Below are 24,834 nucleotides of genomic sequence, written 5' to 3' on the forward strand. Positions count from 1 at the left end.
TGGTTTTGGTGTAAATTGTTATGGTTTCATTTATACATCTTATTTTTTCATTTACTAATGTCCTTCAGAAGATTTAAAAATACATAAATGTTTTTCAGGAAGTTAAATATATATTTTTTACACCAAAACCATTTTGGAAAAAAAATCTCTAACAAAGATTCACGTTTGCACATGCACTGTCAGACCTCCATTACACTTCAATCGATCTGCATGTTTTTAACTGATGAAGTAAAGTTGACGCAATTGTTACTCTTTATTTCTAAAAGCTAAAGCTTATGAATACACGTGCACAGAGAGGGGACCAACCAATCACAACAGCTTGAGAAGCGGAAGCTTGCTGATATGGTATGGGTGGGACATCTTCACACACATGGGAATGAATCACGACAGACCTGGCAAGCTTTACCAATCAGAACGTTTCGGAAGGAGGGATTTTATATAGACCGGAAGAAATCCAGTCGTTTTGTGAGAAGAGGGACAGTGGTGAACAAAAGACTTGAAATATGTGAAATTTAAAGCGTTTTTCGAAATTCGAAAATTGAACATCCAAAAACATAATCAAAGGCTCTAAAACAGCTAAAGACTGGGTCCTTAAAGCTATCTATCTTACCTTTTGCAACAGCACCAGCAGACACCCAGAGCTCTTTCTGAAGTTGGAGGATTTCTTTTGGAGGAAACATCTGTCCACTAACTCGCTGCCCTATGGTATTAAAGACAGTGGTATGTATAGCTTTTGTTATTACCATCTTTACTTATTTAATACAAAGGTAAAACAAAGTCACACCTCTCCGTAAACATCAAAAATCCTTAAAACACTCCAGTTAACCTAATAAAGATTTTTTTCTGCTTTTAGTGCAGAAACTAGGAGGGTTTAAATGTTTTTTTTCATGGAGTCACTCCACTCTCTGCAGAGCTCCTGCTTCTGAAGGTCTTGGCAGTGGTCGCCAGTTACTCAATGCCAGCAAACATTGAGAGGTAAAGTGAAGCCGGGCAGCCTTTTGTCTCTGAACCAAACCATGTGCAAGCCACTTCAACAGGACTTTAGTCTGCTCTGTGCCATGCATATTTAACTATTCCGATGAACACAAAGAAAGATATTTAGAAGAATCTTGGCAACTGAGATTTATGGGGAAGTCAAAAAATGGTAGTTATAGGTGCCCCAGAACTGTTTGTCTTCTTTTGTGTACTACTATGGTAGTCAAATATCAGTTGCTAACATTCATCCAATATTTTTCTTTGTGTTCAACCAAACAAATACTGTATATTTATACAGATTTGGATCATCTTGAGGATGAGTCATTCATGACAGAATTTCCATTTTTTGGATGGACTATCCCTTAAATGTATAACTTAATTTGTATGTAAATTTAGTGTGGATTGAGTTGTTTTATTTGCCTGTTACAAATAAAGTAGTTTAACGGCTAAAAATAAGAAAAGAATATTTTTGTGAAAGAGATGTTTAGGTGGACTTTCTATGGATAATGGCAGCAGTAATTTATCAAATAATGAAGAAGAATTTTATAACCAGGCATGTTGCCAGATGCTTATGAGACTTGAGTACACTTTGTGGGTAGCACTTTAAAATACTGTTTCATACTTAATAGGTAGTTCCCTTTCTGTCGGTCTCTCGACGATGTGTCTAACCAACAGATGGGGTTTGCCCTTGAGAACCTATCAACTTCTGACTAGTTTAGAAAAGGCAAATGAAATTGCAAATGAAATTTGCATGTCGGACTCCACCCCTGGATATCGGGGTATAAAAGGGAGACGGCGTGCTGCATTCATTCACCTTTTGTTCTTCGGAGCCTTCACACATGATCGACTTCGAGACTTCAAACTCTACTCTACTATTTCTGCTTAAATCTTATGACGTGGTGCAAGGGACTGTCCCTTCCTGCAACAACTTCCCCTGGGCTTCTTGACAGTTCCAGAAGTGTTCAAGTTTTTTCTCTAAAAGACCTCATTTCTCCAACGTGGCACGTCCCACTGTTATTGTGGATGCAACACACTCATCGAGGAGGGGGACAGACAAGTGTTGGGTTTCCAGGGCGCTGGGGCAGCCTTTGTGGATACATCCTTCCCGCACTGCGGTGTACCATACTATCCTCCCAGTGCTTGTGGCTGGATACATGTTGCGTTGGGTTTGCCCCCAGTGCCGTGTTGCCCAGAAGTGCATGAGGAACTCAGTAAGACCTGGAAACACCCCCTTTTCAGCGCGCCCTTTCTTCCCTCGATGGTGGGGCAGCTAGAGGGCGACTAAGGTGACAGCACGGGCCCTGGCTTGGACAATGTCCACACTTGTGGTCCAGGAGAGACACCTCTGGCCCAACCTTGCACAGATGAGTGACGCCGAGAAGTCTGCTTTCTCGACACACCCATCTCGCAAAGGGGGCTGTTCGGTGATACTGTCGAGCGGCTGTTTTGACAGTAAAGAAGCAGACAGAGGCAATCAAGCATGTCCTCCCCCGTCGTGACTCGGCTGCCCTCCGGCCGTTGAGATCCTGTGCACCGTCTGCTTACCACCCCGTCAGTACTTGCTTCTTGGACTGAAGAGGATACAACCTCTGTGTGCTGTCCAACCACCTCGTCCGCGCTCCATACCCTCTTGTGACCTTGATGTGGTACTGGCGGCCTAAAGAGGCCACCCTTCCAGCCCTAAGGAGATGCCTTTCTTTCTCACTTCACGACGAAGATGGCTCTCCTGATGACGCTCACATTCATCATGAGGGTAGGGAACCTACAAGCATTCTCCGTGTCCACAGATTGCCTACAACTCGAGCCCAGTGATTCTCACGTGATCCTGATACCCTGGCCTAGCTACGTGCCCAAAGTTCCCACCACTCCCCTTGCAGGCGTTCCCCGACGGGGAAGAAAACCCAACCCCATCAGTGTTTTGTCTAGTACGTGCATTGCGCCTCTACATTGCGACAGCACACAGAGGGTGGGTCAGCGTACTATTTTCGAATCCTTTCTTCACCCACTGGGAGAAGAAAAGGCAAGCATCTCCTGCGGGCGGGCGGGCTGGGCAGAGAAGACCCCCCCTCTTAGGCCGGGTACCAGCTGAGTTATCTATGCATAGCTCTAACCGGACCAAGTGCTCCAGACGTAGTAACCCCCCAGCAGGGCGGTTCCGTCTGATGTATCCTCATGACTGGTTCCAAACTTGGCAACCCATGACCTTCCCTATGTGGTCTTCCACCTTGCAGTAAACTACTTTTGTCCGCACATTTTCCCATGAGCTCTCCCCTGACGGAGAGACCATGTTGGTGTCTCCACTAAAACTCCTCCCTACGGTAGGAAGTGATCTCTATATCGCGTTCCCCCTCTGAGTACATACCGCTTACCCATTGGCCCAGACCAGGCTTCTTCTCGCTGTTAAGAGAAACAAGGCCCTGCCCGTAACAGCCGGTGTTAGGGACCTCCCACCTATCCAAAAGCTCTGGGACCCCTACCTATCCACTTAAAGGTTACAATTAGCGCTCACGTCTGACATGTTTTCCATAGGAACACCGTCTGTCGGTTCGACACAACGTTGGGAGACCGACAGAAAGGGAACGTCTTGGTTACGGATGTAACCTCAGTTCCCTTGTGGAGGGAACGAGATATTGTATCCTTCTTGCCACAGCGCGTGCAGCCCGCTGCAATAGTCATGAGAGGCTCTCAGGCTCCTCAGCCCTAATGAATGAATGCATTACGTCATCTTCATTTTATACCCGGATATCCGAGGGCGGAGTCCGGCATGCAAATATAATTATCTTATTTCATTTGCCCATTATAAACTAGTCAGAACTTGATAGGTTCTTAGGGGCGAACCCCATCTGGCGGTTCGAAACAACCTCTCATTCCGTCCATCAGTGAACTGAGGTTACATCCGTAACCAAGACATTATGTAGGAACTAATGCAGAACTAATCGTTAGGGCTGCATTAACACTCTAATCATTACTGATGACTAATATGGAAGAATGATTAACAGCCTATTAAAGATACAGTAATAAGAACAAATTGTTTTGGAGAATTCTCCAAACGGTTAGATTTTTATTTATATTAATTTAAAACAAATCAATCTATTTTGATTTTCAACCAAAAATAGTAAACAATAACCCCCCTCCCTGTATTGTCACTTCTGTTTCTCTGTTCAATCAATCGTTACAGTATTTTACCACATATAATGCTCTGTTACTTTAAGAGGGAGGGGCATGACTATGACGTCATTATATGCGGAAAAAAAGACCAGCTGCGTGTTCTGATCGAATGCTGCTAAAATGCTAATCCACATCTAAAATGAGAAAGACCAGTTGTGTAATTTACTTAATTGATATATTCAACATGAAATCACCGGTGTCTTTATACAGAAAGTTGAAAGCTACAGAAAAGTGAAGCAAACAAGATGCAGTGATTCACAAAAACAACTGGAAGCTTAAAACCAACACCTGGATTTAGTTAACATTTTGTGTTAACAAGTTTTGCGATAAAACCATACCCAACTTTATATATTGCATTGACTAATCTGACTATTGTGTCACTGTAAAATGATGTTTAGTAATTATTAAAATGTATTTATTGTGTCCATAAAAAATTCAGCTCTGTTATGTGTGTGGATTGTAAACTACTACAAGCTTTTGATTTTACAGTACCGTTGTATTTATTGGTAATACTGGTAATTTTCATTTTTTATTTCCTATACCTCAGAATCACGATTTTCCGCATCATAATTACCTAATACTAATATGGTAAGACCTGAGTAAATATTTAAAAGTAATTTGGTTTTCACTTTATAATACTGTTCCGGGTTAATAAGTAATTAAGTAATACTGATATGGTATAGCCTGGGTAATTATTAAAAAGTAATCAAAAAGTGATCTATTTCAGTATCTCCAAGAGTAAAAACACACTTTACTAAAGTTTAATCTTTTGACATTCATTTGTCAACAAGGACTTACACCAACCATTACTGTTCAGTAACTGTTATATGGAACCATTATATAATGTTTAATCTGTAGAAAATTAAAAACAAGAAAACAATAGCAGATTTACCAGCGTGATATAGAGGCTATCCATTGTTCATTAAAATTCTACGTTAGGAGTATCAGGAGTGGACATTGAACTCTGGTGGGCGAGACCTATGAGTTGCCCAACTTGCCCTGACGTGCACCTGAGCTGCGCATTTCTTCACTTTGTTTTGAAAAGAGGTGGGGACAAAAACAATTAATTCTTTATTAAATTGTTTCTGTAATAGCTCGTCTGCGTGTAATGATTTCGAGCTGCTCTGCTGCACTTCAGCTCTGTTGAGTTATGTGTTAACTCCAACATGTCTAGCTACTCCTTTTAAGCTGTATTCAAAGACAACACTGCAGATAAGCCAAATGAGTGTCATACAAACCCTACTGAAAAAACAGACATAAACCTAGATGACATATTAAATCTAAGGTCTTTTCATGTACTGTATCATTTGCCATTTTTTGCATTTGGCTCACTGTTTGTAATTTAAAGGCCACATTCCCAGGGATCACATTTTTCAACCTTAAGTTAATGTGTAATGTTACAGTTAAGAGAATAAACAATACCTGCAAAATGATAAAACTCAAAGTTTAGTGCCAAGCGAGATATTGTCTTTAACAGAATTCGCTTTTCAAGGACTACAGAGAACGGCTGGAATCTGACTACAAACCTTTACTTCCCAGGTACATGATGTCACTATTCCGAGTGCTTTTAAAAACCTCGGCCCAAAGGAATATACCAAAAAATGGGCGAGGTCTTCCTTAGATAAGAGGAAGGGCGGTTGGAGTAGTGTTTGGTTATCAGAGATTATAAACATTTGACAGAGCTACACGCTAAACTACTTTTATTACAGTCTTACAGCTGGTCATAAGATTTCAGCTACACACATTCTAAGATAGCCAACGGTCAAATAACAGCTTCCATGACATTGGCTGTGAAAGCTGTTCTGTGTAATACAGTTGTGCTCAAAAGTTTACACACCCCTTGCAGAATCTGTAAAAAGCGGAAACTTTTGGGAAAATATGAGGATTTTTGAAAATCAAGGTTTATTTTTAATTTAGTCCTGCCCTGAGTTATTTCACAAAAGAAATCTTAATATGAAGTTCACACTAAAGAATACTAACAGAATTTCTAAAAATTAGCCCAGGGCAAAAGTTTGCATACCCCTGATTCTTAATACTGTAAGATGTTACCTAAACAATCAATGACAGTTTTTATGTTTAGTCATAGTTGTTTAAGGGTTTCTTGTTTGTCATGAGTCATTAGACTGTCCACTGATCTTCAAAACAATCACCCAGGTCCTCCTTTAATCTTTGCTTTTTCAGCATTTCTGGATATTTTGCTCATGTACAGCAGGAATTGTTTGATGTTCAGATTCCTCTTTTTACATTGAGGACAATTCAGAGACTCATACACAACTATTACAATATTTAGAAACATTCAATGCTGCCCACAAAGTCCACACCATTAATTTAAAGTCGTGTGTGTGTAAAACATCTGAAAATGGTTTTGGTGTAAATTGTTATGGTTTCATTTATACATCTTATTTTTTCATTTACTAATGTCCTTCAGAAGATTTAAAAATACATAAATGTTTTTCAGGAAGTTAAATATATATTTTTTACACCAAAACCATTTTGGAAAAAAAATCTCTAACAAAGATTCACGTTTGCACATGCACTGTCAGACCTCCATTACACTTCAATCGATCTGCATGTTTTTAACTGATGAAGTAAAGTTGACGCAATTGTTACTCTTTATTTCTAAAAGCTAAAGCTTATGAATACACGTGCACAGAGAGGGGACCAACCAATCACAACAGCTTGAGAAGCGGAAGCTTGCTGATATGGTATGGGTGGGACATCTTCACACACATGGGAATGAATCACGACAGACCTGGCAAGCTTTACCAATCAGAACGTTTCGGAAGGAGGGATTTTATATAGACCGGAAGAAATCCAGTCGTTTTGTGAGAAGAGGGACAGTGGTGAACAAAAGACTTGAAATATGTGAAATTTAAAGCGTTTTTCGAAATTCGAAAATTGAACATCCAAAAACATAATCAAAGGCTCTAAAACAGCTAAAGACTGGGTCCTTAAAGCTATCTATCTTACCTTTTGCAACAGCACCAGCAGACACCCAGAGCTCTTTCTGAAGTTGGAGGATTTCTTTTGGAGGAAACATCTGTCCACTAACTCGCTGCCCTATGGTATTAAAGACAGTGGTATGTATAGCTTTTGTTATTACCATCTTTACTTATTTAATACAAAGGTAAAACAAAGTCACACCTCTCCGTAAACATCAAAAATCCTTAAAACACTCCAGTTAACCTAATAAAGATTTTTTTCTGCTTTTAGTGCAGAAACTAGGAGGGTTTAAATGTTTTTTTTCATGGAGTCACTCCACTCTCTGCAGAGCTCCTGCTTCTGAAGGTCTTGGCAGTGGTCGCCAGTTACTCAATGCCAGCAAACATTGAGAGGTAAAGTGAAGCCGGGCAGCCTTTTGTCTCTGAACCAAACCATGTGCAAGCCACTTCAACAGGACTTTAGTCTGCTCTGTGCCATGCATATTTAACTATTCCGATGAACACAAAGAAAGATATTTAGAAGAATCTTGGCAACTGAGATTTATGGGGAAGTCAAAAAATGGTAGTTATAGGTGCCCCAGAACTGTTTGTCTTCTTTTGTGTACTACTATGGTAGTCAAATATCAGTTGCTAACATTCATCCAATATTTTTCTTTGTGTTCAACCAAACAAATACTGTATATTTATACAGATTTGGATCATCTTGAGGATGAGTCATTCATGACAGAATTTCCATTTTTTGGATGGACTATCCCTTAAATGTATAACTTAATTTGTATGTAAATTTAGTGTGGATTGAGTTGTTTTATTTGCCTGTTACAAATAAAGTAGTTTAACGGCTAAAAATAAGAAAAGAATATTTTTGTGAAAGAGATGTTTAGGTGGACTTTCTATGGATAATGGCAGCAGTAATTTATCAAATAATGAAGAAGAATTTTATAACCAGGCATGTTGCCAGATGCTTATGAGACTTGAGTACACTTTGTGGGTAGCACTTTAAAATACTGTTTCATACTTAATAGGTAGTTCCCTTTCTGTCGGTCTCTCGACGATGTGTCTAACCAACAGATGGGGTTTGCCCTTGAGAACCTATCAACTTCTGACTAGTTTAGAAAAGGCAAATGAAATTGCAAATGAAATTTGCATGTCGGACTCCACCCCTGGATATCGGGGTATAAAAGGGAGACGGCGTGCTGCATTCATTCACCTTTTGTTCTTCGGAGCCTTCACACATGATCGACTTCGAGACTTCAAACTCTACTCTACTATTTCTGCTTAAATCTTATGACGTGGTGCAAGGGACTGTCCCTTCCTGCAACAACTTCCCCTGGGCTTCTTGACAGTTCCAGAAGTGTTCAAGTTTTTTCTCTAAAAGACCTCATTTCTCCAACGTGGCACGTCCCACTGTTATTGTGGATGCAACACACTCATCGAGGAGGGGGACAGACAAGTGTTGGGTTTCCAGGGCGCTGGGGCAGCCTTTGTGGATACATCCTTCCCGCACTGCGGTGTACCATACTATCCTCCCAGTGCTTGTGGCTGGATACATGTTGCGTTGGGTTTGCCCCCAGTGCCGTGTTGCCCAGAAGTGCATGAGGAACTCAGTAAGACCTGGAAACACCCCCTTTTCAGCGCGCCCTTTCTTCCCTCGATGGTGGGGCAGCTAGAGGGCGACTAAGGTGACAGCACGGGCCCTGGCTTGGACAATGTCCACACTTGTGGTCCAGGAGAGACACCTCTGGCCCAACCTTGCACAGATGAGTGACGCCGAGAAGTCTGCTTTCTCGACACACCCATCTCGCAAAGGGGGCTGTTCGGTGATACTGTCGAGCGGCTGTTTTGACAGTAAAGAAGCAGACAGAGGCAATCAAGCATGTCCTCCCCCGTCGTGACTCGGCTGCCCTCCGGCCGTTGAGATCCTGTGCACCGTCTGCTTACCACCCCGTCAGTACTTGCTTCTTGGACTGAAGAGGATACAACCTCTGTGTGCTGTCCAACCACCTCGTCCGCGCTCCATACCCTCTTGTGACCTTGATGTGGTACTGGCGGCCTAAAGAGGCCACCCTTCCAGCCCTAAGGAGATGCCTTTCTTTCTCACTTCACGACGAAGATGGCTCTCCTGATGACGCTCACATTCATCATGAGGGTAGGGAACCTACAAGCATTCTCCGTGTCCACAGATTGCCTACAACTCGAGCCCAGTGATTCTCACGTGATCCTGATACCCTGGCCTAGCTACGTGCCCAAAGTTCCCACCACTCCCCTTGCAGGCGTTCCCCGACGGGGAAGAAAACCCAACCCCATCAGTGTTTTGTCTAGTACGTGCATTGCGCCTCTACATTGCGACAGCACACAGAGGGTGGGTCAGCGTACTATTTTCGAATCCTTTCTTCACCCACTGGGAGAAGAAAAGGCAAGCATCTCCTGCGGGCGGGCGGGCTGGGCAGAGAAGACCCCCCCTCTTAGGCCGGGTACCAGCTGAGTTATCTATGCATAGCTCTAACCGGACCAAGTGCTCCAGACGTAGTAACCCCCCAGCAGGGCGGTTCCGTCTGATGTATCCTCATGACTGGTTCCAAACTTGGCAACCCATGACCTTCCCTATGTGGTCTTCCACCTTGCAGTAAACTACTTTTGTCCGCACATTTTCCCATGAGCTCTCCCCTGACGGAGAGACCATGTTGGTGTCTCCACTAAAACTCCTCCCTACGGTAGGAAGTGATCTCTATATCGCGTTCCCCCTCTGAGTACATACCGCTTACCCATTGGCCCAGACCAGGCTTCTTCTCGCTGTTAAGAGAAACAAGGCCCTGCCCGTAACAGCCGGTGTTAGGGACCTCCCACCTATCCAAAAGCTCTGGGACCCCTACCTATCCACTTAAAGGTTACAATTAGCGCTCACGTCTGACATGTTTTCCATAGGAACACCGTCTGTCGGTTCGACACAACGTTGGGAGACCGACAGAAAGGGAACGTCTTGGTTACGGATGTAACCTCAGTTCCCTTGTGGAGGGAACGAGATATTGTATCCTTCTTGCCACAGCGCGTGCAGCCCGCTGCAATAGTCATGAGAGGCTCTCAGGCTCCTCAGCCCTAATGAATGAATGCATTACGTCATCTTCATTTTATACCCGGATATCCGAGGGCGGAGTCCGGCATGCAAATATAATTATCTTATTTCATTTGCCCATTATAAACTAGTCAGAACTTGATAGGTTCTTAGGGGCGAACCCCATCTGGCGGTTCGAAACAACCTCTCATTCCGTCCATCAGTGAACTGAGGTTACATCCGTAACCAAGACATTATGTAGGAACTAATGCAGAACTAATCGTTAGGGCTGCATTAACACTCTAATCATTACTGATGACTAATATGGAAGAATGATTAACAGCCTATTAAAGATACAGTAATAAGAACAAATTGTTTTGGAGAATTCTCCAAACGGTTAGATTTTTATTTATATTAATTTAAAACAAATCAATCTATTTTGATTTTCAACCAAAAATAGTAAACAATAACCCCCCTCCCTGTATTGTCACTTCTGTTTCTCTGTTCAATCAATCGTTACAGTATTTTACCACATATAATGCTCTGTTACTTTAAGAGGGAGGGGCATGACTATGACGTCATTATATGCGGAAAAAAAGACCAGCTGCGTGTTCTGATCGAATGCTGCTAAAATGCTAATCCACATCTAAAATGAGAAAGACCAGTTGTGTAATTTACTTAATTGATATATTCAACATGAAATCACCGGTGTCTTTATACAGAAAGTTGAAAGCTACAGAAAAGTGAAGCAAACAAGATGCAGTGATTCACAAAAACAACTGGAAGCTTAAAACCAACACCTGGATTTAGTTAACATTTTGTGTTAACAAGTTTTGCGATAAAACCATACCCAACTTTATATATTGCATTGACTAATCTGACTATTGTGTCACTGTAAAATGATGTTTAGTAATTATTAAAATGTATTTATTGTGTCCATAAAAAATTCAGCTCTGTTATGTGTGTGGATTGTAAACTACTACAAGCTTTTGATTTTACAGTACCGTTGTATTTATTGGTAATACTGGTAATTTTCATTTTTTATTTCCTATACCTCAGAATCACGATTTTCCGCATCATAATTACCTAATACTAATATGGTAAGACCTGAGTAAATATTTAAAAGTAATTTGGTTTTCACTTTATAATACTGTTCCGGGTTAATAAGTAATTAAGTAATACTGATATGGTATAGCCTGGGTAATTATTAAAAAGTAATCAAAAAGTGATCTATTTCAGTATCTCCAAGAGTAAAAACACACTTTACTAAAGTTTAATCTTTTGACATTCATTTGTCAACAAGGACTTACACCAACCATTACTGTTCAGTAACTGTTATATGGAACCATTATATAATGTTTAATCTGTAGAAATTAATTAAAAACAAGAAAACAATAGCAGATTTACCAGCGTGATATAGAGGCTATCCATTGTTCATTAAAATTCTACGTTAGGAGTATCAGGAGTGGACATTGAACTCTGGTGGGCGAGACCTATGAGTTGCCCAACTTGCCCTGACGTGCACCTGAGCTGCGCATTTCTTCACTTTGTTTTGAAAAGAGGTGGGGACAAAAACAATTAATTCTTTATTAAATTGTTTCTGTAATAGCTTGTTGGGAATATTAAGCATATATAGTGGGCTCTCCGTTCATTGCCTACTCTGCTTTTTGACTCCAGTTCTCACATTGTGTGGTTCCCAAAGTGTCATTTGGAAAGGTCACGTGGCTGTTGCGGTGCATTATACTTAAAATCGTTTATCCTATTACTAAAAATGTCACTTGTTCGTTGGTTTACGTGTTTTGAGCTTGGAGACTGGATGCACAAGCAAGCACTGGGAACGCAGATGATGCACACATTTCATACTGGCCGTGTTTTTGGAGTCGAGGCTCTCTTTCGTCCGCAAATATAACTTATGAGTGTGAGCAACGGGTGATGGTGAGAAAGTGGCGCGTCCTGCATCCTCCCATGACTTATTGATGTTAATGCCACCCAAACAATACATACTTTCCACAAGAATTTCTTAATTTCTTCCGAAAAGTGGTGGGGACATGTCCCACCCGCCAATTTCGACTATGCATTCCTTTCAACCGATCTAAAGCAAAACCGCTCCGAAAAAGAGGCCAATCGGTCAGTTGTCGGAGAGTAATATAACAAATATTGCAGTTTGCACATGCATGATTTGGTCTAAATTAACTTTCACTGCAAAGTGAATGAACAATTTATGAACTCAAGTAACCAGTCAATTTGGCATTTAGTTTGACTGCTATAGCCGACTCGGTTGATTTTTATCTGCATCTGGTGTGTTAATTTCAAACCCTGAATGCAAGATAATAACTCAAAACATAATTTTTTTTAAAGGGTTCTACGGACCCTCTGCCATTAGGCCACGGACCACTAGGGGTCCGCTTACCCCCGGTTGAGAAACACTGCTCTTAAACAACAGTGCTCTAGCGTACCTTCGTCGGGGGCTCGAATCTTGGCTGAAGCGTAACCAAATGCAATGCGATGAGATTCCTGTGAAAAGCAATTTGTTCGTCCATACCGAACGCGAAAAGGGTTGTGCGCCGGCTATCAATCACAAAACACAGCAAATCAGAACAGTTTTCTCTGTCAACACACCCTCTCATTCTTCTGCTGAAGAGTTCACATAGAGAGATGCATCCTTTTCTCATGAATTCATTGATGCCTCTCCAGACACTATGCTATAATTTCAGAATCTAAACGTATGCAATCAAACGGATGTTGACTGACACTGACACTTGTTACTTTCAGACCCTAGTGGGGAAATGTCGTTGAGTTTCGAAATGTTTTGAAACAGAAATATTGTAACGAAGCGTCGTTTGCAAAAATCACATGGCTTAGGCCCGATTCACATTTCGCAAAAATTCTTAGTTCCTCTGAACACAAAAGAAGATATTTTGAAGAATGTGGGAAACTAAACTGTTCTGAGGCACCGCTGACTAACATAGTTGTTCTTTCCCTACTGTGGAAGTTAATAGTGCCCCAAAACTGTTTGGCTACAAGTTTATAACAAAAAAAAAGTGTGTTCAGTGGAACAACTAGGTAGGTAGCTTTAAGTAGGCTTAAATTTTGACAGAATTTTTGGGTGGACTGTCCGTTTAACATCATGAATGTATAGCCAGAAACAACCAGTATGTCTAGGACAACAGTAGTGGGCAGTTTATGTTCAAAATACCTTATGCTTTAAGATAAGTGTTTAAGACATTAATAAAATAGTAGGTAAATTATAAAAACACTCAAATTTTAAATCTTTTTTACACTCCGAGACACAATGCAAATTTTTCTACAAATGAATATATAAATTTAATTTAAATTGAATTCATAACAAGTTGACAACCACAACTTCTCGGCACTCTAAAAACATTGGGTTGTTTTCACACTTTCAAAAATAATGGTGCTAAAATAATAAACTAGAATAACCCTTTTTGGCTTGAACAAAAGGTTCTTGAATATGAAAATGATTCATTCGACAATCAAAAGGCGAGAAAGAAATTGATCTTTTAAGAACCTTTGACCAGTTGGTTCTTTTGGGAATCGGTTCTTCTACAGCATCGACTCTAAAAACAGATGTGTTAAAAACAACACATGTCGTCCTTGACTGAACCCATCTCTATGCATCTCTGTTATACTCTGCTATTTCTCGGGACAACACGTTTTGTGTTACTTTTAACACAACACAAATCAACAGAAACAACAAGTTTAAACAAACACATCCATTTAAAGAGTACAGTATCTAAATTATTGGGTTGTGAACAAACTCAACCGTCTGGTTAAATGAACCTAAAATGTAATATAAGACCCAACCATGGATTGAAGCAACCCAGCATTTTTCAGAGTGTGGGACTGTGCACTCAAAAAACAGTTGCGTTAGACACAACACATTTTGTGTTCAGTTAACGACAATACATTAATGGGCGATTGACATATTGCGTCTACAACCTCACAGAAAACACAAGCTTTCTCCTTTTTTTCACCAAATCATGTAGGAGTTTAAGCTCTCTTGGCATCTGGCGTTGGTAAGCAACCTTATGCCACGCTAGCCATTGAGACGAGGAGGTATAAAACAAATGATGTATGGATTATATGCACTGAATATACCTTGCAATAACTCTGCTACTAGATTTATTATGCTGTGATCATCTGCATGCGCTTTTTGACCGCGTCGCTCCTTATATGCGGCACCCCCTGGTGTCGAGTGAAATAAAAAATGAAACTATTCACACTATGTCCGCCCACCAACATGTGATTGGAACAGAGAAACTGTTAGATCTACAGCATTTTAAATAGCGACTCCAGTGGCAAAGGTAGCTTTGGCATTGGAGACTAGGGTTCTGATCCACCTCTCGCTGAAAAAGCTCTTTCAACTTTTTCAATCACATTATGATAATAAAGGCACTTTCGGTTTAGAATTGTAAGGTTATACATGCAAAACTTAATTTAAGCAATGCATTATCAAGCAACCCAAACAACTTACTTATAACGCTTGTTAAAACAGGAAATTAGTGCATAATAATGTGTAAAAAAGGTACATTTACATGGTTTTTATGAGACTTAATTCATATTTTAGGATGCTCTTTTCTTGTTGAAGTTACGAATAAAAGGCCCTGCTAATTGTTTTATTGAAGTTTTATCCACAGAAGGATGGCCAGATCAAATTACTATAGCTATATATAGCTCTAACTCTATATAGAGTATAGCTAAAAACACATAACAATATTTATTGCTATGTGAGTCTATGTAATCAGGTATTAGCTAGTGCTGCTGGCTAGGGTTGTGTCTATAAAAACTAAAAATAAAATAGTTTTGTTTGAGCTGCTTTCCTCAGATATTCCCGTGTCATTTAGGAGTCCGGTCACATGACATAATGCACACATCTAAAAAACAAACATGGGATAATGTAATAAATTGTCACAGAATAAGAATATGTGAATAACTCAATGTCAGATAGAACCTTATAATTATAAGGCGACGCTGTGTTAAAAGTTGTGTGTTTGCAACAATCTTTAACCATAGACAATGCGAAATTACTATCTGACCTCATAACTGTTTTTTTGTCAACAGTTTAGATTGCAGGACGTGTGTGGTCATAGGGAACAGCTTTTCAGTTAAAAACAGCTCACTGGGGGAGACCATCAACAAATACGACGTGGTGATCAGGTGAAGACCTACACTTCTGCTCAACATTCCCACTTTTTCTTTTCACTTTCCTCCTCAAAGTCTGTGGTTTAGATTAAGCTTCATTTCATGTTTGAAGTTTCTGCTTTAACTCTTCCATTGGTTTGGCTTGTACTTCACATTCTTTGTTTATTGTAGATGTGTTGAGTTGCATATAATAGGCTAACTGCTCAATAACTTCTGTTATTAGAGGTCTGCTTGGCTACTGTTTCTCAACCGGTTTAAAGCTTAGGAATGAACAAATGCCATTTTCTTTCTCCTAAGCCTCTAACAAACGGTAAAATTCGGCCTGGTATTTTTCCATTATTTCCTCCTACTCAGCCCTAATCACCGTGGAGGAGGAGAGAGAACTGGTTGACATTTGGCGTTGAGTTACAAATCCTGGTTCAAAGTCCCCATTAACAGAGATCAGTAGCTTTTCTATAATCTCATTGTGTAAAGAAGACTGTCTCAATAAATAAATACCACAGAAAAGCAAATGTCACATGGGGGTGGTCGTCTGTTTTCTGTCAGTAGTGATAAGAAGGTGTTGCGGCAGCTATAGTCCCAGGGTAAGCTTACCCTTACATTACCCTTGTAGCCTTACCGTTAACAGTTTGTATAGTAATGTTTAATTCTTTTCTAAAACATCTTTGAGTCGCTGATGCTTTATAATTTGTTGCATGCAAGATTTAAGCTCCGAGTTTCTGTTTTCCATCGTCAGTTATTTGGTAATTCATTACCCACCGTGAAGCCATTATTTGTGATTAAGTAGTTTCTCAAACCGGTTCCACGTACTCCAGGGGTCCATTTAAAATAGCCAGGAGGCCCATGGAAAATTCATGAATTGTAAAAACGCTCTCACTGAAAATCATGGCAAGTGATTTAAAGCCAAATTCAAAACAGACTCCTTACATCACATCTTTGTTTAGAGGTATAAATAATTTAAAGTCTGGTAAGTGTTGCTTGAGCTTTTTAAGTGATTTATCTGTAAAACACAGCGCATGAGCCAATTTCAACATTATTTATTTAGGTGCATGTGCGTACCTTACCGTACCACATCCTGCCCGTAGCTTACTCTTGATTTGTATTATTATTTTATCCGCTTTATATGCACATTCTGAGTATTGATGTATAAATAAGTGTTATCAAGCATGCTGTCAAACAGAGGTTTGCCACGGTTTGTGAAGTAGTACGCTGTATGTCTACCAGTGAACATGCAGCAATTTCCTTATCCTCAGCTCTTGACGTTTGACCTTCCTCTATTTGCACTTCTAATTTGTATCACTTCCCTCAGGCTGAACGATGCCCCGGTCAGAGGCTTCCAGGAGGATGTGGGAAACAAGACAACCCTTCGTCTGTTTTACCCTGAATCAGCGTCTTATGACCCTACGATACACAATGACCCAGACACCCTGCTGGTCCTGGTTCCATTCAAACATCAGGACCTCCGCTGGCTCAAAGAGATCTTATATAATGAAAAGAGGGTGAGAAATATTTCACTGCTTGTTGTCCGCAACTTTTTTGTGTTTTCACTCTTGCCTCACCAAGTAACACTGTCCTGACCAATAGACATGAGACACTGAGATATCTGTGCTTGATTTAGGTCCGAAAGGGTTTTTGGAAGCCTCCTCCTCAGATTTGGCTCGGCAGATTCAGTCAGATCCGTGTGCTGGATCCATATTTTCTTCGCGTAACAGCCAGCGAACTTCTTAAAATTTCCCTGAACCCAAGCCCGAAACAGGTGAGGACCACACGTGGCCAAGCTGCTGGGGAATGTGATGTTAAATAGTATTTGGTCAGGCAACCAAATATATATGTATATATATTATGGCCTTTATATATATTGAGGCCAAAATATTTCAAGGGGCCAAAATTCCAAATGACAATTTGTTTGTCATCACTGGAAGTCAGGGATTAAATATATATTTTTGCGCATTGTCTATAAATCTAGTGAATCTGTGATGACGTACAGTCATCCCACATCCTGAAGTTCCTAATAATCTTAACAAGAGTTAAGAGTCTTGTTTAGATAAAAAGTGTTCAGATAAGAAGTGTGTCTGTTTTTTTCTGGTACAAGCTCTCTAAGGCATGTAACAGGAAGCCGAAGAATATGTAGCTGAAGCTTAAATTCTTCTGCTCTTCCTCCCTACACACCCACCCAACTCAACTCAAAATTTCTCAAAAGTTTCTGCGGTTCTTTCACACTTTCTCATAAGCAGTGACCAAAATCAACAAACATGAACATGTACTCTTATTTCCTCCTGTGTGGTGTATGTTTGTGAGGCACTCTCCTCATATTTTTGCTTTTTTTGTTGCATGCTTGCTCACAGTGAGCTTCTCAGACACACATGAAACACATTTATAGTCCCAAGTACTGTAATTCATTTATAAAGTATTCTTAATGTAGTAAGTATTAGAGTTGAGCCGGATAAAGCACTTTTGCCGAGTACGAGTATCATACGAGTCAATATCTGTGCTCGGATTGAATAAAAGTCCTCATTGGGTAGCTGACTGTTTCTGCGTTCTGTGATTGGCTAGTCACAGCGCCCCTCCCCTACACACATACAGATGTATTGTGTTGCTGACTGTGTCCCGCTTTGATCACTCACACACAGATCACTGAGAAGATAACAGCTCTCTCTTTCTGTCTCTCCCTCAGTCACTCAGGTTTGCCTCACTTTTCCGTTAACGTTTAGGGTTTCTTCAGCTTCAGGTTTGTTTTGTACTTCAGTTTGTAGTACTTACTTATTAACCAGTAGAGTTTTGATAAACGTGGGGTTTGTTCAGACGTGGTACTTGGTAGAATGCGACTTGTGTTGCGTTTCTGCCTGTCTGAGTTTTTTTTTCTTTTTTAAACCGTCAGCTGGCTCTAACCAGTTTTTTTGTCACTTTCTTGCTGTATTTCCTAAAAAAAAATTAAGGAAGTAGTGGTATAAAAAAACGATATTACAAAGCAATTAGCTACACACACACACACACACACACACAAACACACATACCTGGTGTGGAAATAATAAAAAAAATACCCCCCCCCCAAAAAAAAATCACACTGATCATAAAAAAATTAAAAGTTAAAAAAAAGAAAGTTATGTTGAGATGAAAACTCTTGTTCATTACATTTTACTTCATAATTGCAACCGCATGTGTTGTATTCATTGTTGCAAAACTTGTTCTGTATATAGTTTGTTTGTTATCGTGATCAAACCATTGATCTGAAGCTCAATGCTGACGCTGTCATGTAAATAGTTTTCTAATCAGCAATAAATATAACAATTTCTTATCAACCCATATCAATTGCATGCTTAAAATAACATACCGGTTAAAGCCCCGCCCATCTCAAGACAACCCAGCCCACTTCCAGGTTAAATCCCGCCCACTTCCCGGTTAGGTCCCGCCCAGTCCGAGTACAGATACAGATAATTCATGTGGTTAACAGACACAGATACACACACAGATAATGCTGTACTCGCTCATCCCTAGTAAGTATATTACTATCAGTGTGCTAGTAGTATACTTGTACAGTCAGCCCACTTTTTAGTTTATACAAGGTTTCGCTTGTACTGAAAATATATTAAAAGTGAACTATTTACCTTTAAGTGTAACAGTAGTACACTATGAGTACAGTACTTTCCACTTACTTGCTGTATTTTGTTTGTAATGCAACTATGCTACAAGTGATAGTTTACATGTTTCACAATTTTTTTTTTCCTTTGATATTTCACTATTAAGTATTACCTTAGTAAACTAGTAGATTTACACTGCAAGTATACTTGATTGTTTTTACCAACTTTAATATACTATTATCTTTTAATTTAGGTTTTTAGTAGGTTTGAAGTATGAGGCAATTTGTGTTGCTATGTAAGGTATATTTAAGTTATATTTTTTAGGATATTGTTGAGAAATGCATGAAAAGTATCAAAATTCTACTTTTTATTTTTAAAATGGAAAAAAAGCATACTAAAAGCATGTTCTGGCGTCTGTGAAGTTGCGGGTTGGAAAAATATAGCCTTTCACCCACTGAAAAAAAGTCCCCGATTGACTGTCAACATAAACAGAATGTTTTGTTTAAGTTGCTAAGGATGTGTTGTCATGCACAAAACTGTTATGTGAAGCATGCAGAGCTGGTTTTGTGCGAATATAGGACACCTATCGACCAATCAGAATACACTTATTTTTTAGTAAGGGCTACTTTTTCCTTTTAAAACTATAAAAAGTAAACTAATAGCACACTTGAATAAAATCTTGTAAGGGTTTATATACTAATGGATAAGAAAAATCACCTCCAGTACTTCACTGACAGGACCCCCGCTAACATACATCTGGGCAGCCAGCCAGACTGAATGCCACAAGCTTTAGAAAGGCAGCAAATGGAGCTCTACTATCAAACACACAACACATCATTGAGCGTATGCCACTTGCACACACTCACACGACCTGCTGCTTCTAGAGTTATTCATGAGAAGAGAAAAAAGCTTGAAACTGCAAGTGATATTTTCGTCAAATACTTTGTTGTTTTAAGGTGCTTTAGGCCAAATATTGCCTGAATCTAGTTCTTAAGCTAGAAACTTATGACTAAATCCCTGACACAGCCTGCGACCAAACGTCTGTTAACCCTCTAACAGCATAAAGAGTTTCGAATAGGAAATGCTAGCTGAAGCGTGGTGCCTAAAAATAGAAGGAGAACAACAGACTTGAAGGTAATCGTGAGTGGAGTCAGTGATCATGAAAATCTTGTAAATATCTGTCAGGTCCGTCAAGGATGGGACCCAGGTGCAGACAGCGTTGAAATCAAAACAAGACTTTATTAAAAAAAATAAGCCCACGAGGGGGCGAAACGGGGGTCCAGTCAAGTCGGCTTCATTCATACAAAAGCAACTTGTCGCGCAAGGGACAGGATTAATAGAAAGAGCTTTGAGATTTTAACATTTAACATTTAATTAACGCCATGCTTTCCTTTTAGAAAAATATTTATTGTAATATAATATAATATATTCAGAACAATTTTTATTTACTTTGAAAAGGTAGTTGGTGAGGACTGAAATAAATGTTTATAAAAATGTAAATAAATATGAATGAATAAATTAAAAAATATTATTTCTTCTTGTGAAGGAGATATTTGCCATATTAATTTGTTGGACCTTCATATTAAATATATATATAAAAGCACAGACAGTGCAAACTCATATATGATGCAAGAAGTTTATAAAAAAAGCATTCTGTCCTGCCATATGCAAATGCATGGTATTTAAGTGTCTTAAGACCCCAGTTTAATAAATATTATATAAGGAAACTAAAGATCCTGCAGTCATGATCATGTCAATGAGCATTATGTGTCTTGATTGATGCCATAAACTGCATCATCGGCCTCTGAGGCCTAAGGTTATTTTCTGAAAATAAATGATAATATTTGCAGGTAATATTCATTTTAATAGTGTTAGGCAAAAAGGAATGTTATCAATAAGGAAGCTGACTGATTAAATCTCTTAGATGGAATGTGCACCTAGTATAACCAGCACTGAAACAAAATGACCTGAATCTGCATCAGTCAACATCAGTCACATTCTGTGCATGTGTTTAGGGTAGTGCTGTACACCTCGATAGCTGCAGAAATCATGGAGCCATTCAGAAAAGCTAATGACTTGGAACCACTGGAGGGAGATAAAGACACAACTTAAACGACCAAGTGACCATTGGCAATTACTTACAGCAAACATGTTTTAAGGGCTCTACTGCATTGCTTTGAGCACAGCATACTAGGCATGTGTTAAGAGGGTTTGTTCACCCAAAAAATGAAAACTTACTTACCCTCTTGTCATTTCAAACCTTTTACCGATTTTACCACATTTACAAATTACATGTCTAGTTTAGTCAAGTTTTCTGAAGCAAATATGGCACCCATTGTATTATATATTATGACTTTTGAATTCAAGATACTAAAGAAATAATACCTGTTGATGTTATTGGCTTCCAACCTTCGTCATTTGAGAGCAACAGTAAAGGTGATTGTTTCATTGAATAACATTGAACTTTTCATCACTCAAAAGTATCAAATGGCTTCAGAAGAGATGGGATACAGCATTGTAATATGAACGAATTTATTCTGCCATTATAGCAAGTAACAGAATGTTAATTTGGGGCTTTTCTGTGAAATAACACAACTGCCCCCTGCAGGAGAACAGAGGCTATTGAATAGACTCTTCCTAACATGCAACATGTTTTTGTTCTTCTTACAGAAGCCTGTTCATCCCACCACTGGTATTCTGGCAGTGTTTATGGCACTAAACTACTGTGATGTCGTCCATGTGGCTGGATTCGGATATCCGGAAAACAGAAAACACCAACATCCAATCCATTACTATGGACAGGACACAATGAAATCCATGAAGGTTGGTTTTAAAGTGTCCATGTAAGGAAAAAGATATGATGAGTGTTTATGTCTTATGTCTGCAACTTTCATGTTGGTTGTTGCAGAATTCCTTCCATGATCTGAACCTAGAGGCACAAGTTCTTAAGAGACTGGAAGAGCAGGGGGTCATCTTACATCTTTTGCATTCTTATCACACATACAAAGAAACAGCTGTGTTGAATTCTTCTGTTTCTTTGTACACTGCAAAGCCGTCTGGGAGATTTCTGTATTTTTATATAATTACCGCAATGTTTTATCTAACCTTAGATGCTTATAATTGATTGTATTATTTCCCACTGGATATTTTGTGAATGATTTAAGTATTTCATAAAATAAAATTTGGTTTTATGCTAAAAATAAGGCCTCCACTCTATTTTAAAGAGCGCAGATTTACACTATAGATTAAGATGTCTCCTGACCTGTTATAAAGAAATCATATTGCAGTACCTATCACAGCCTGTAGATGGCGATTAATCCACGTCACAATGGAGTAATGGTTTGTTTACGGCTGCCTACTGAAGCACAACATACGTTTATGATGGCCTTATGTTCCCTTTTGGCTTTATGGTAATTGTTTCAGATTATTTTTTGGGAGTTAGAACATCTGGAGTTGCGTTAGATGGCACGGGGTGTTTTCATGTACCAGAATAAGCAGTATTAACTGCAAAAGCCTGATTTCTGTCGGCCTTAATATATGAGTCAAGTTTTGCTTGGGAGTGTGGGTCAGCAGTAGCTGTACGGTGTTGAAAACTTAGTCATTACTCTGAACAGTATGGTTGTAGACCGTTTCATCGGACACACGTTCTGACCAGAAGGGAGACAGCTACCGCCACTGGGCATGCGCACTTCAATACTGGATAATCTTTGTCACACTGAAAACAGTTGATAATATTTTTTTATTATTGTAAGTCTAGGTTTAGGGTTGAGGTTGGTGTAGGCATTAGCTAATGTAATTTATTGTAATTATTATATTATATTTTATTATAATTTATATTTTGTACCACTTCCGGCCTTAGCTGTATCCCTTCTAACAACAACCGTGCCTGGGGGTCCAGTTAACTTCCGGTTTGTGTTTTGCCAGTGTCTAATAATATAACTATTTATATTTTATTTAATATATGTTAATATTGATTTATTATTTTACTGTATAATAATTGTATTAAATAAATAATTTGTTGAATTTTGTTGCAAGTTCATTTAATTAAAATGATCATATTTATGCGTGTTATTCTGTGTCTTTGTTGTACTATAAGTTGCCCATGCAGGTATTAGACATTTTGCATGTAAAATGCAAAAATGAAAGTTTCGTATCAAAAGATGCATTCTATCTAAAAGCAAATACTCGCACAGATCTGCCTTAAACGCCTCGTGTAACCACACCCCCACAAATCTACATCAGTTCGTTGTATGATTTGACAAAGACAGCCCAAATGTATATACAAGTAAGGTGACGTACCTGTCTGTACAATTGCTTTGGAACCTGATGTCCCAAATATATTATAGTGGCGTTACATTTGCGTCACACGCTTGCAGTATTCATCCAATCATTACGCACTGGTTAACTGGCCAATCATGGCACACCATGACACTATTGTTTGTGAATGTGTACAGGAAGTTTAGTTGGGGGGGTTAATGTTGTTAAGATGAAACCGTCTATATAATTATGCTTTATCATTTGAGCTGTCATGCGAACTGTCAGTGTTACGTCATTTGAATTCAACGCGTAAAGGTACGTGCGTCAGCTGCGGTTTATAGTACTTAAATGCTTAAGCAAGTTTTTTTCTAATTAAAACAAGACCAATATGTTAATGTTTCAAATGAAGTGGTGCACAAGTTTTTTTTTACTTTGATCCATAACCTTACAAATTAATACTCCTTTATTGTTGTAGTATATTCAAATAAAAGGTGTTTGAAAAGAAGTGTGTAAGCTGTGATTTAGTGTTTCAAACCAAGATGAGACCAGAGAGACAAAAGTTGAAGAATGCAACTTGAATAATAAAAATGCTGATCAAATTTATTATTATTATTTATTATCAAAACTAGTAGTAGGCTAGTAGTATAACATGCAATAAGAATAGCCTATTTAGAGTGGAAGTACTGTAAAAGACTGATATTGCTTTACGTTATATGTGTCTATAAACAAGATATGAATGTCTATTTAGAAAAGTAAAAAATTGCTGATTTTAAAATGTACACATTATGTAATGTAAAATGATTATAGGCTAATGTAAAAAAAATACTTTGTTAATTGATACCAACAAAATAGATATTCTTTACTCGCAATTCACAAAAACAAAACAATACAATCTGACGTGGGCATTAATAACTTCTTGGTCAAGTATGTTGTATGAATTATTAAGGGTCCATATCTCCTATAGCTGAGGTATGGCTGACATGAAGCAGAATGAGCAATCTGGACATTTGGTCACACTGACTTCACTTAAATTTCTGTGTAGCCAGAAACTTCAGCTGTAATTTCTCTCTATATGGATGGGCGACCACGTGTAAAGCAGCTAGTTAATAGTGAAACAATGTTGTGTGCGTGTGTTACTGCTGTCTTCACGGGCTGGACTGTGTGAACATCAACCGTTTTATTACCCCTGTAGAATCAGCGTGCGACCTGAATGATTTGCTTTGTCATACCTGATTGGTCATCCCAGCTTCTGTTATGCAACACGGTGTTATGCAATCAAAGAAGATGTGATTACATGACAACCTAAAACAAGGTCGGTGCGAGTTGTCAATGTGACTCTGTGTTCACAACGTCTGTAGGCCAATAGGTGCGCGTATATATTTTGTGTGCATACTGTATGCCACAGATAAAATACACAGAACGCTGGCTTCCACAGAAAATCCCCTTCTAGCAATGTCTGTCTTTCATCAATAATGCACAGATGTGAGAGATCGTTGTTAAATCAGGGGAAGTGTAGGTAAAAGTCAATATTTTTACTGTACAGTAAGTCGCAGTATTTGTATATATATGAATATGATTTACACGTGATATTTTTGACTCAGTACGGTGGATTCAAAAGCAGCTCTCTGCCTTCTTTACAAATCTGAAATTTAATCGGAATCTGATCAAATCTGTCCAAACACTATTTTGCCCTTTAATTCTT

The 24,834-nt window shown here is 39.1% G+C and overlaps 1 protein-coding gene across 6 annotated transcripts in view; it reads left to right on the forward strand.

The window, feature by feature from the left end:
- Nucleotides 1-22,937, forward strand: part of st3gal4 (ST3 beta-galactoside alpha-2,3-sialyltransferase 4) — a 36,409-nt gene extending 13,472 nt beyond the window's left edge. For all 6 annotated transcript variants that reach the window (XM_056766310.1, XM_056766308.1, XM_056766311.1 and 3 more), the window contains 9 exons: nt 623-720; nt 912-975; nt 7,126-7,223; nt 7,415-7,478; nt 15,217-15,312; nt 16,607-16,796; nt 16,916-17,053; nt 21,546-21,698; nt 21,784-22,937. In XM_056766310.1, the coding sequence (XP_056622288.1) occupies nt 623-720; nt 912-975; nt 7,126-7,223; nt 7,415-7,478; nt 15,217-15,312; nt 16,607-16,796; nt 16,916-17,053; nt 21,546-21,698; nt 21,784-21,999 (1,117 nt within the window). In that variant the 3' untranslated portion in view covers nt 22,000-22,937. The remainder of the gene's footprint in view (nt 1-622; nt 721-911; nt 976-7,125; nt 7,224-7,414; nt 7,479-15,216; nt 15,313-16,606; nt 16,797-16,915; nt 17,054-21,545; nt 21,699-21,783) is intronic.
- The last annotated feature ends 1,897 nt before the right edge of the window (nt 22,938-24,834 follow it).

The sequence above is a fragment of the Triplophysa dalaica genome, chromosome 14 (assembly GCF_015846415.1).
Source record: "Triplophysa dalaica isolate WHDGS20190420 chromosome 14, ASM1584641v1, whole genome shotgun sequence".
NCBI lineage: Eukaryota > Metazoa > Chordata > Actinopteri > Cypriniformes > Nemacheilidae > Triplophysa > Triplophysa dalaica.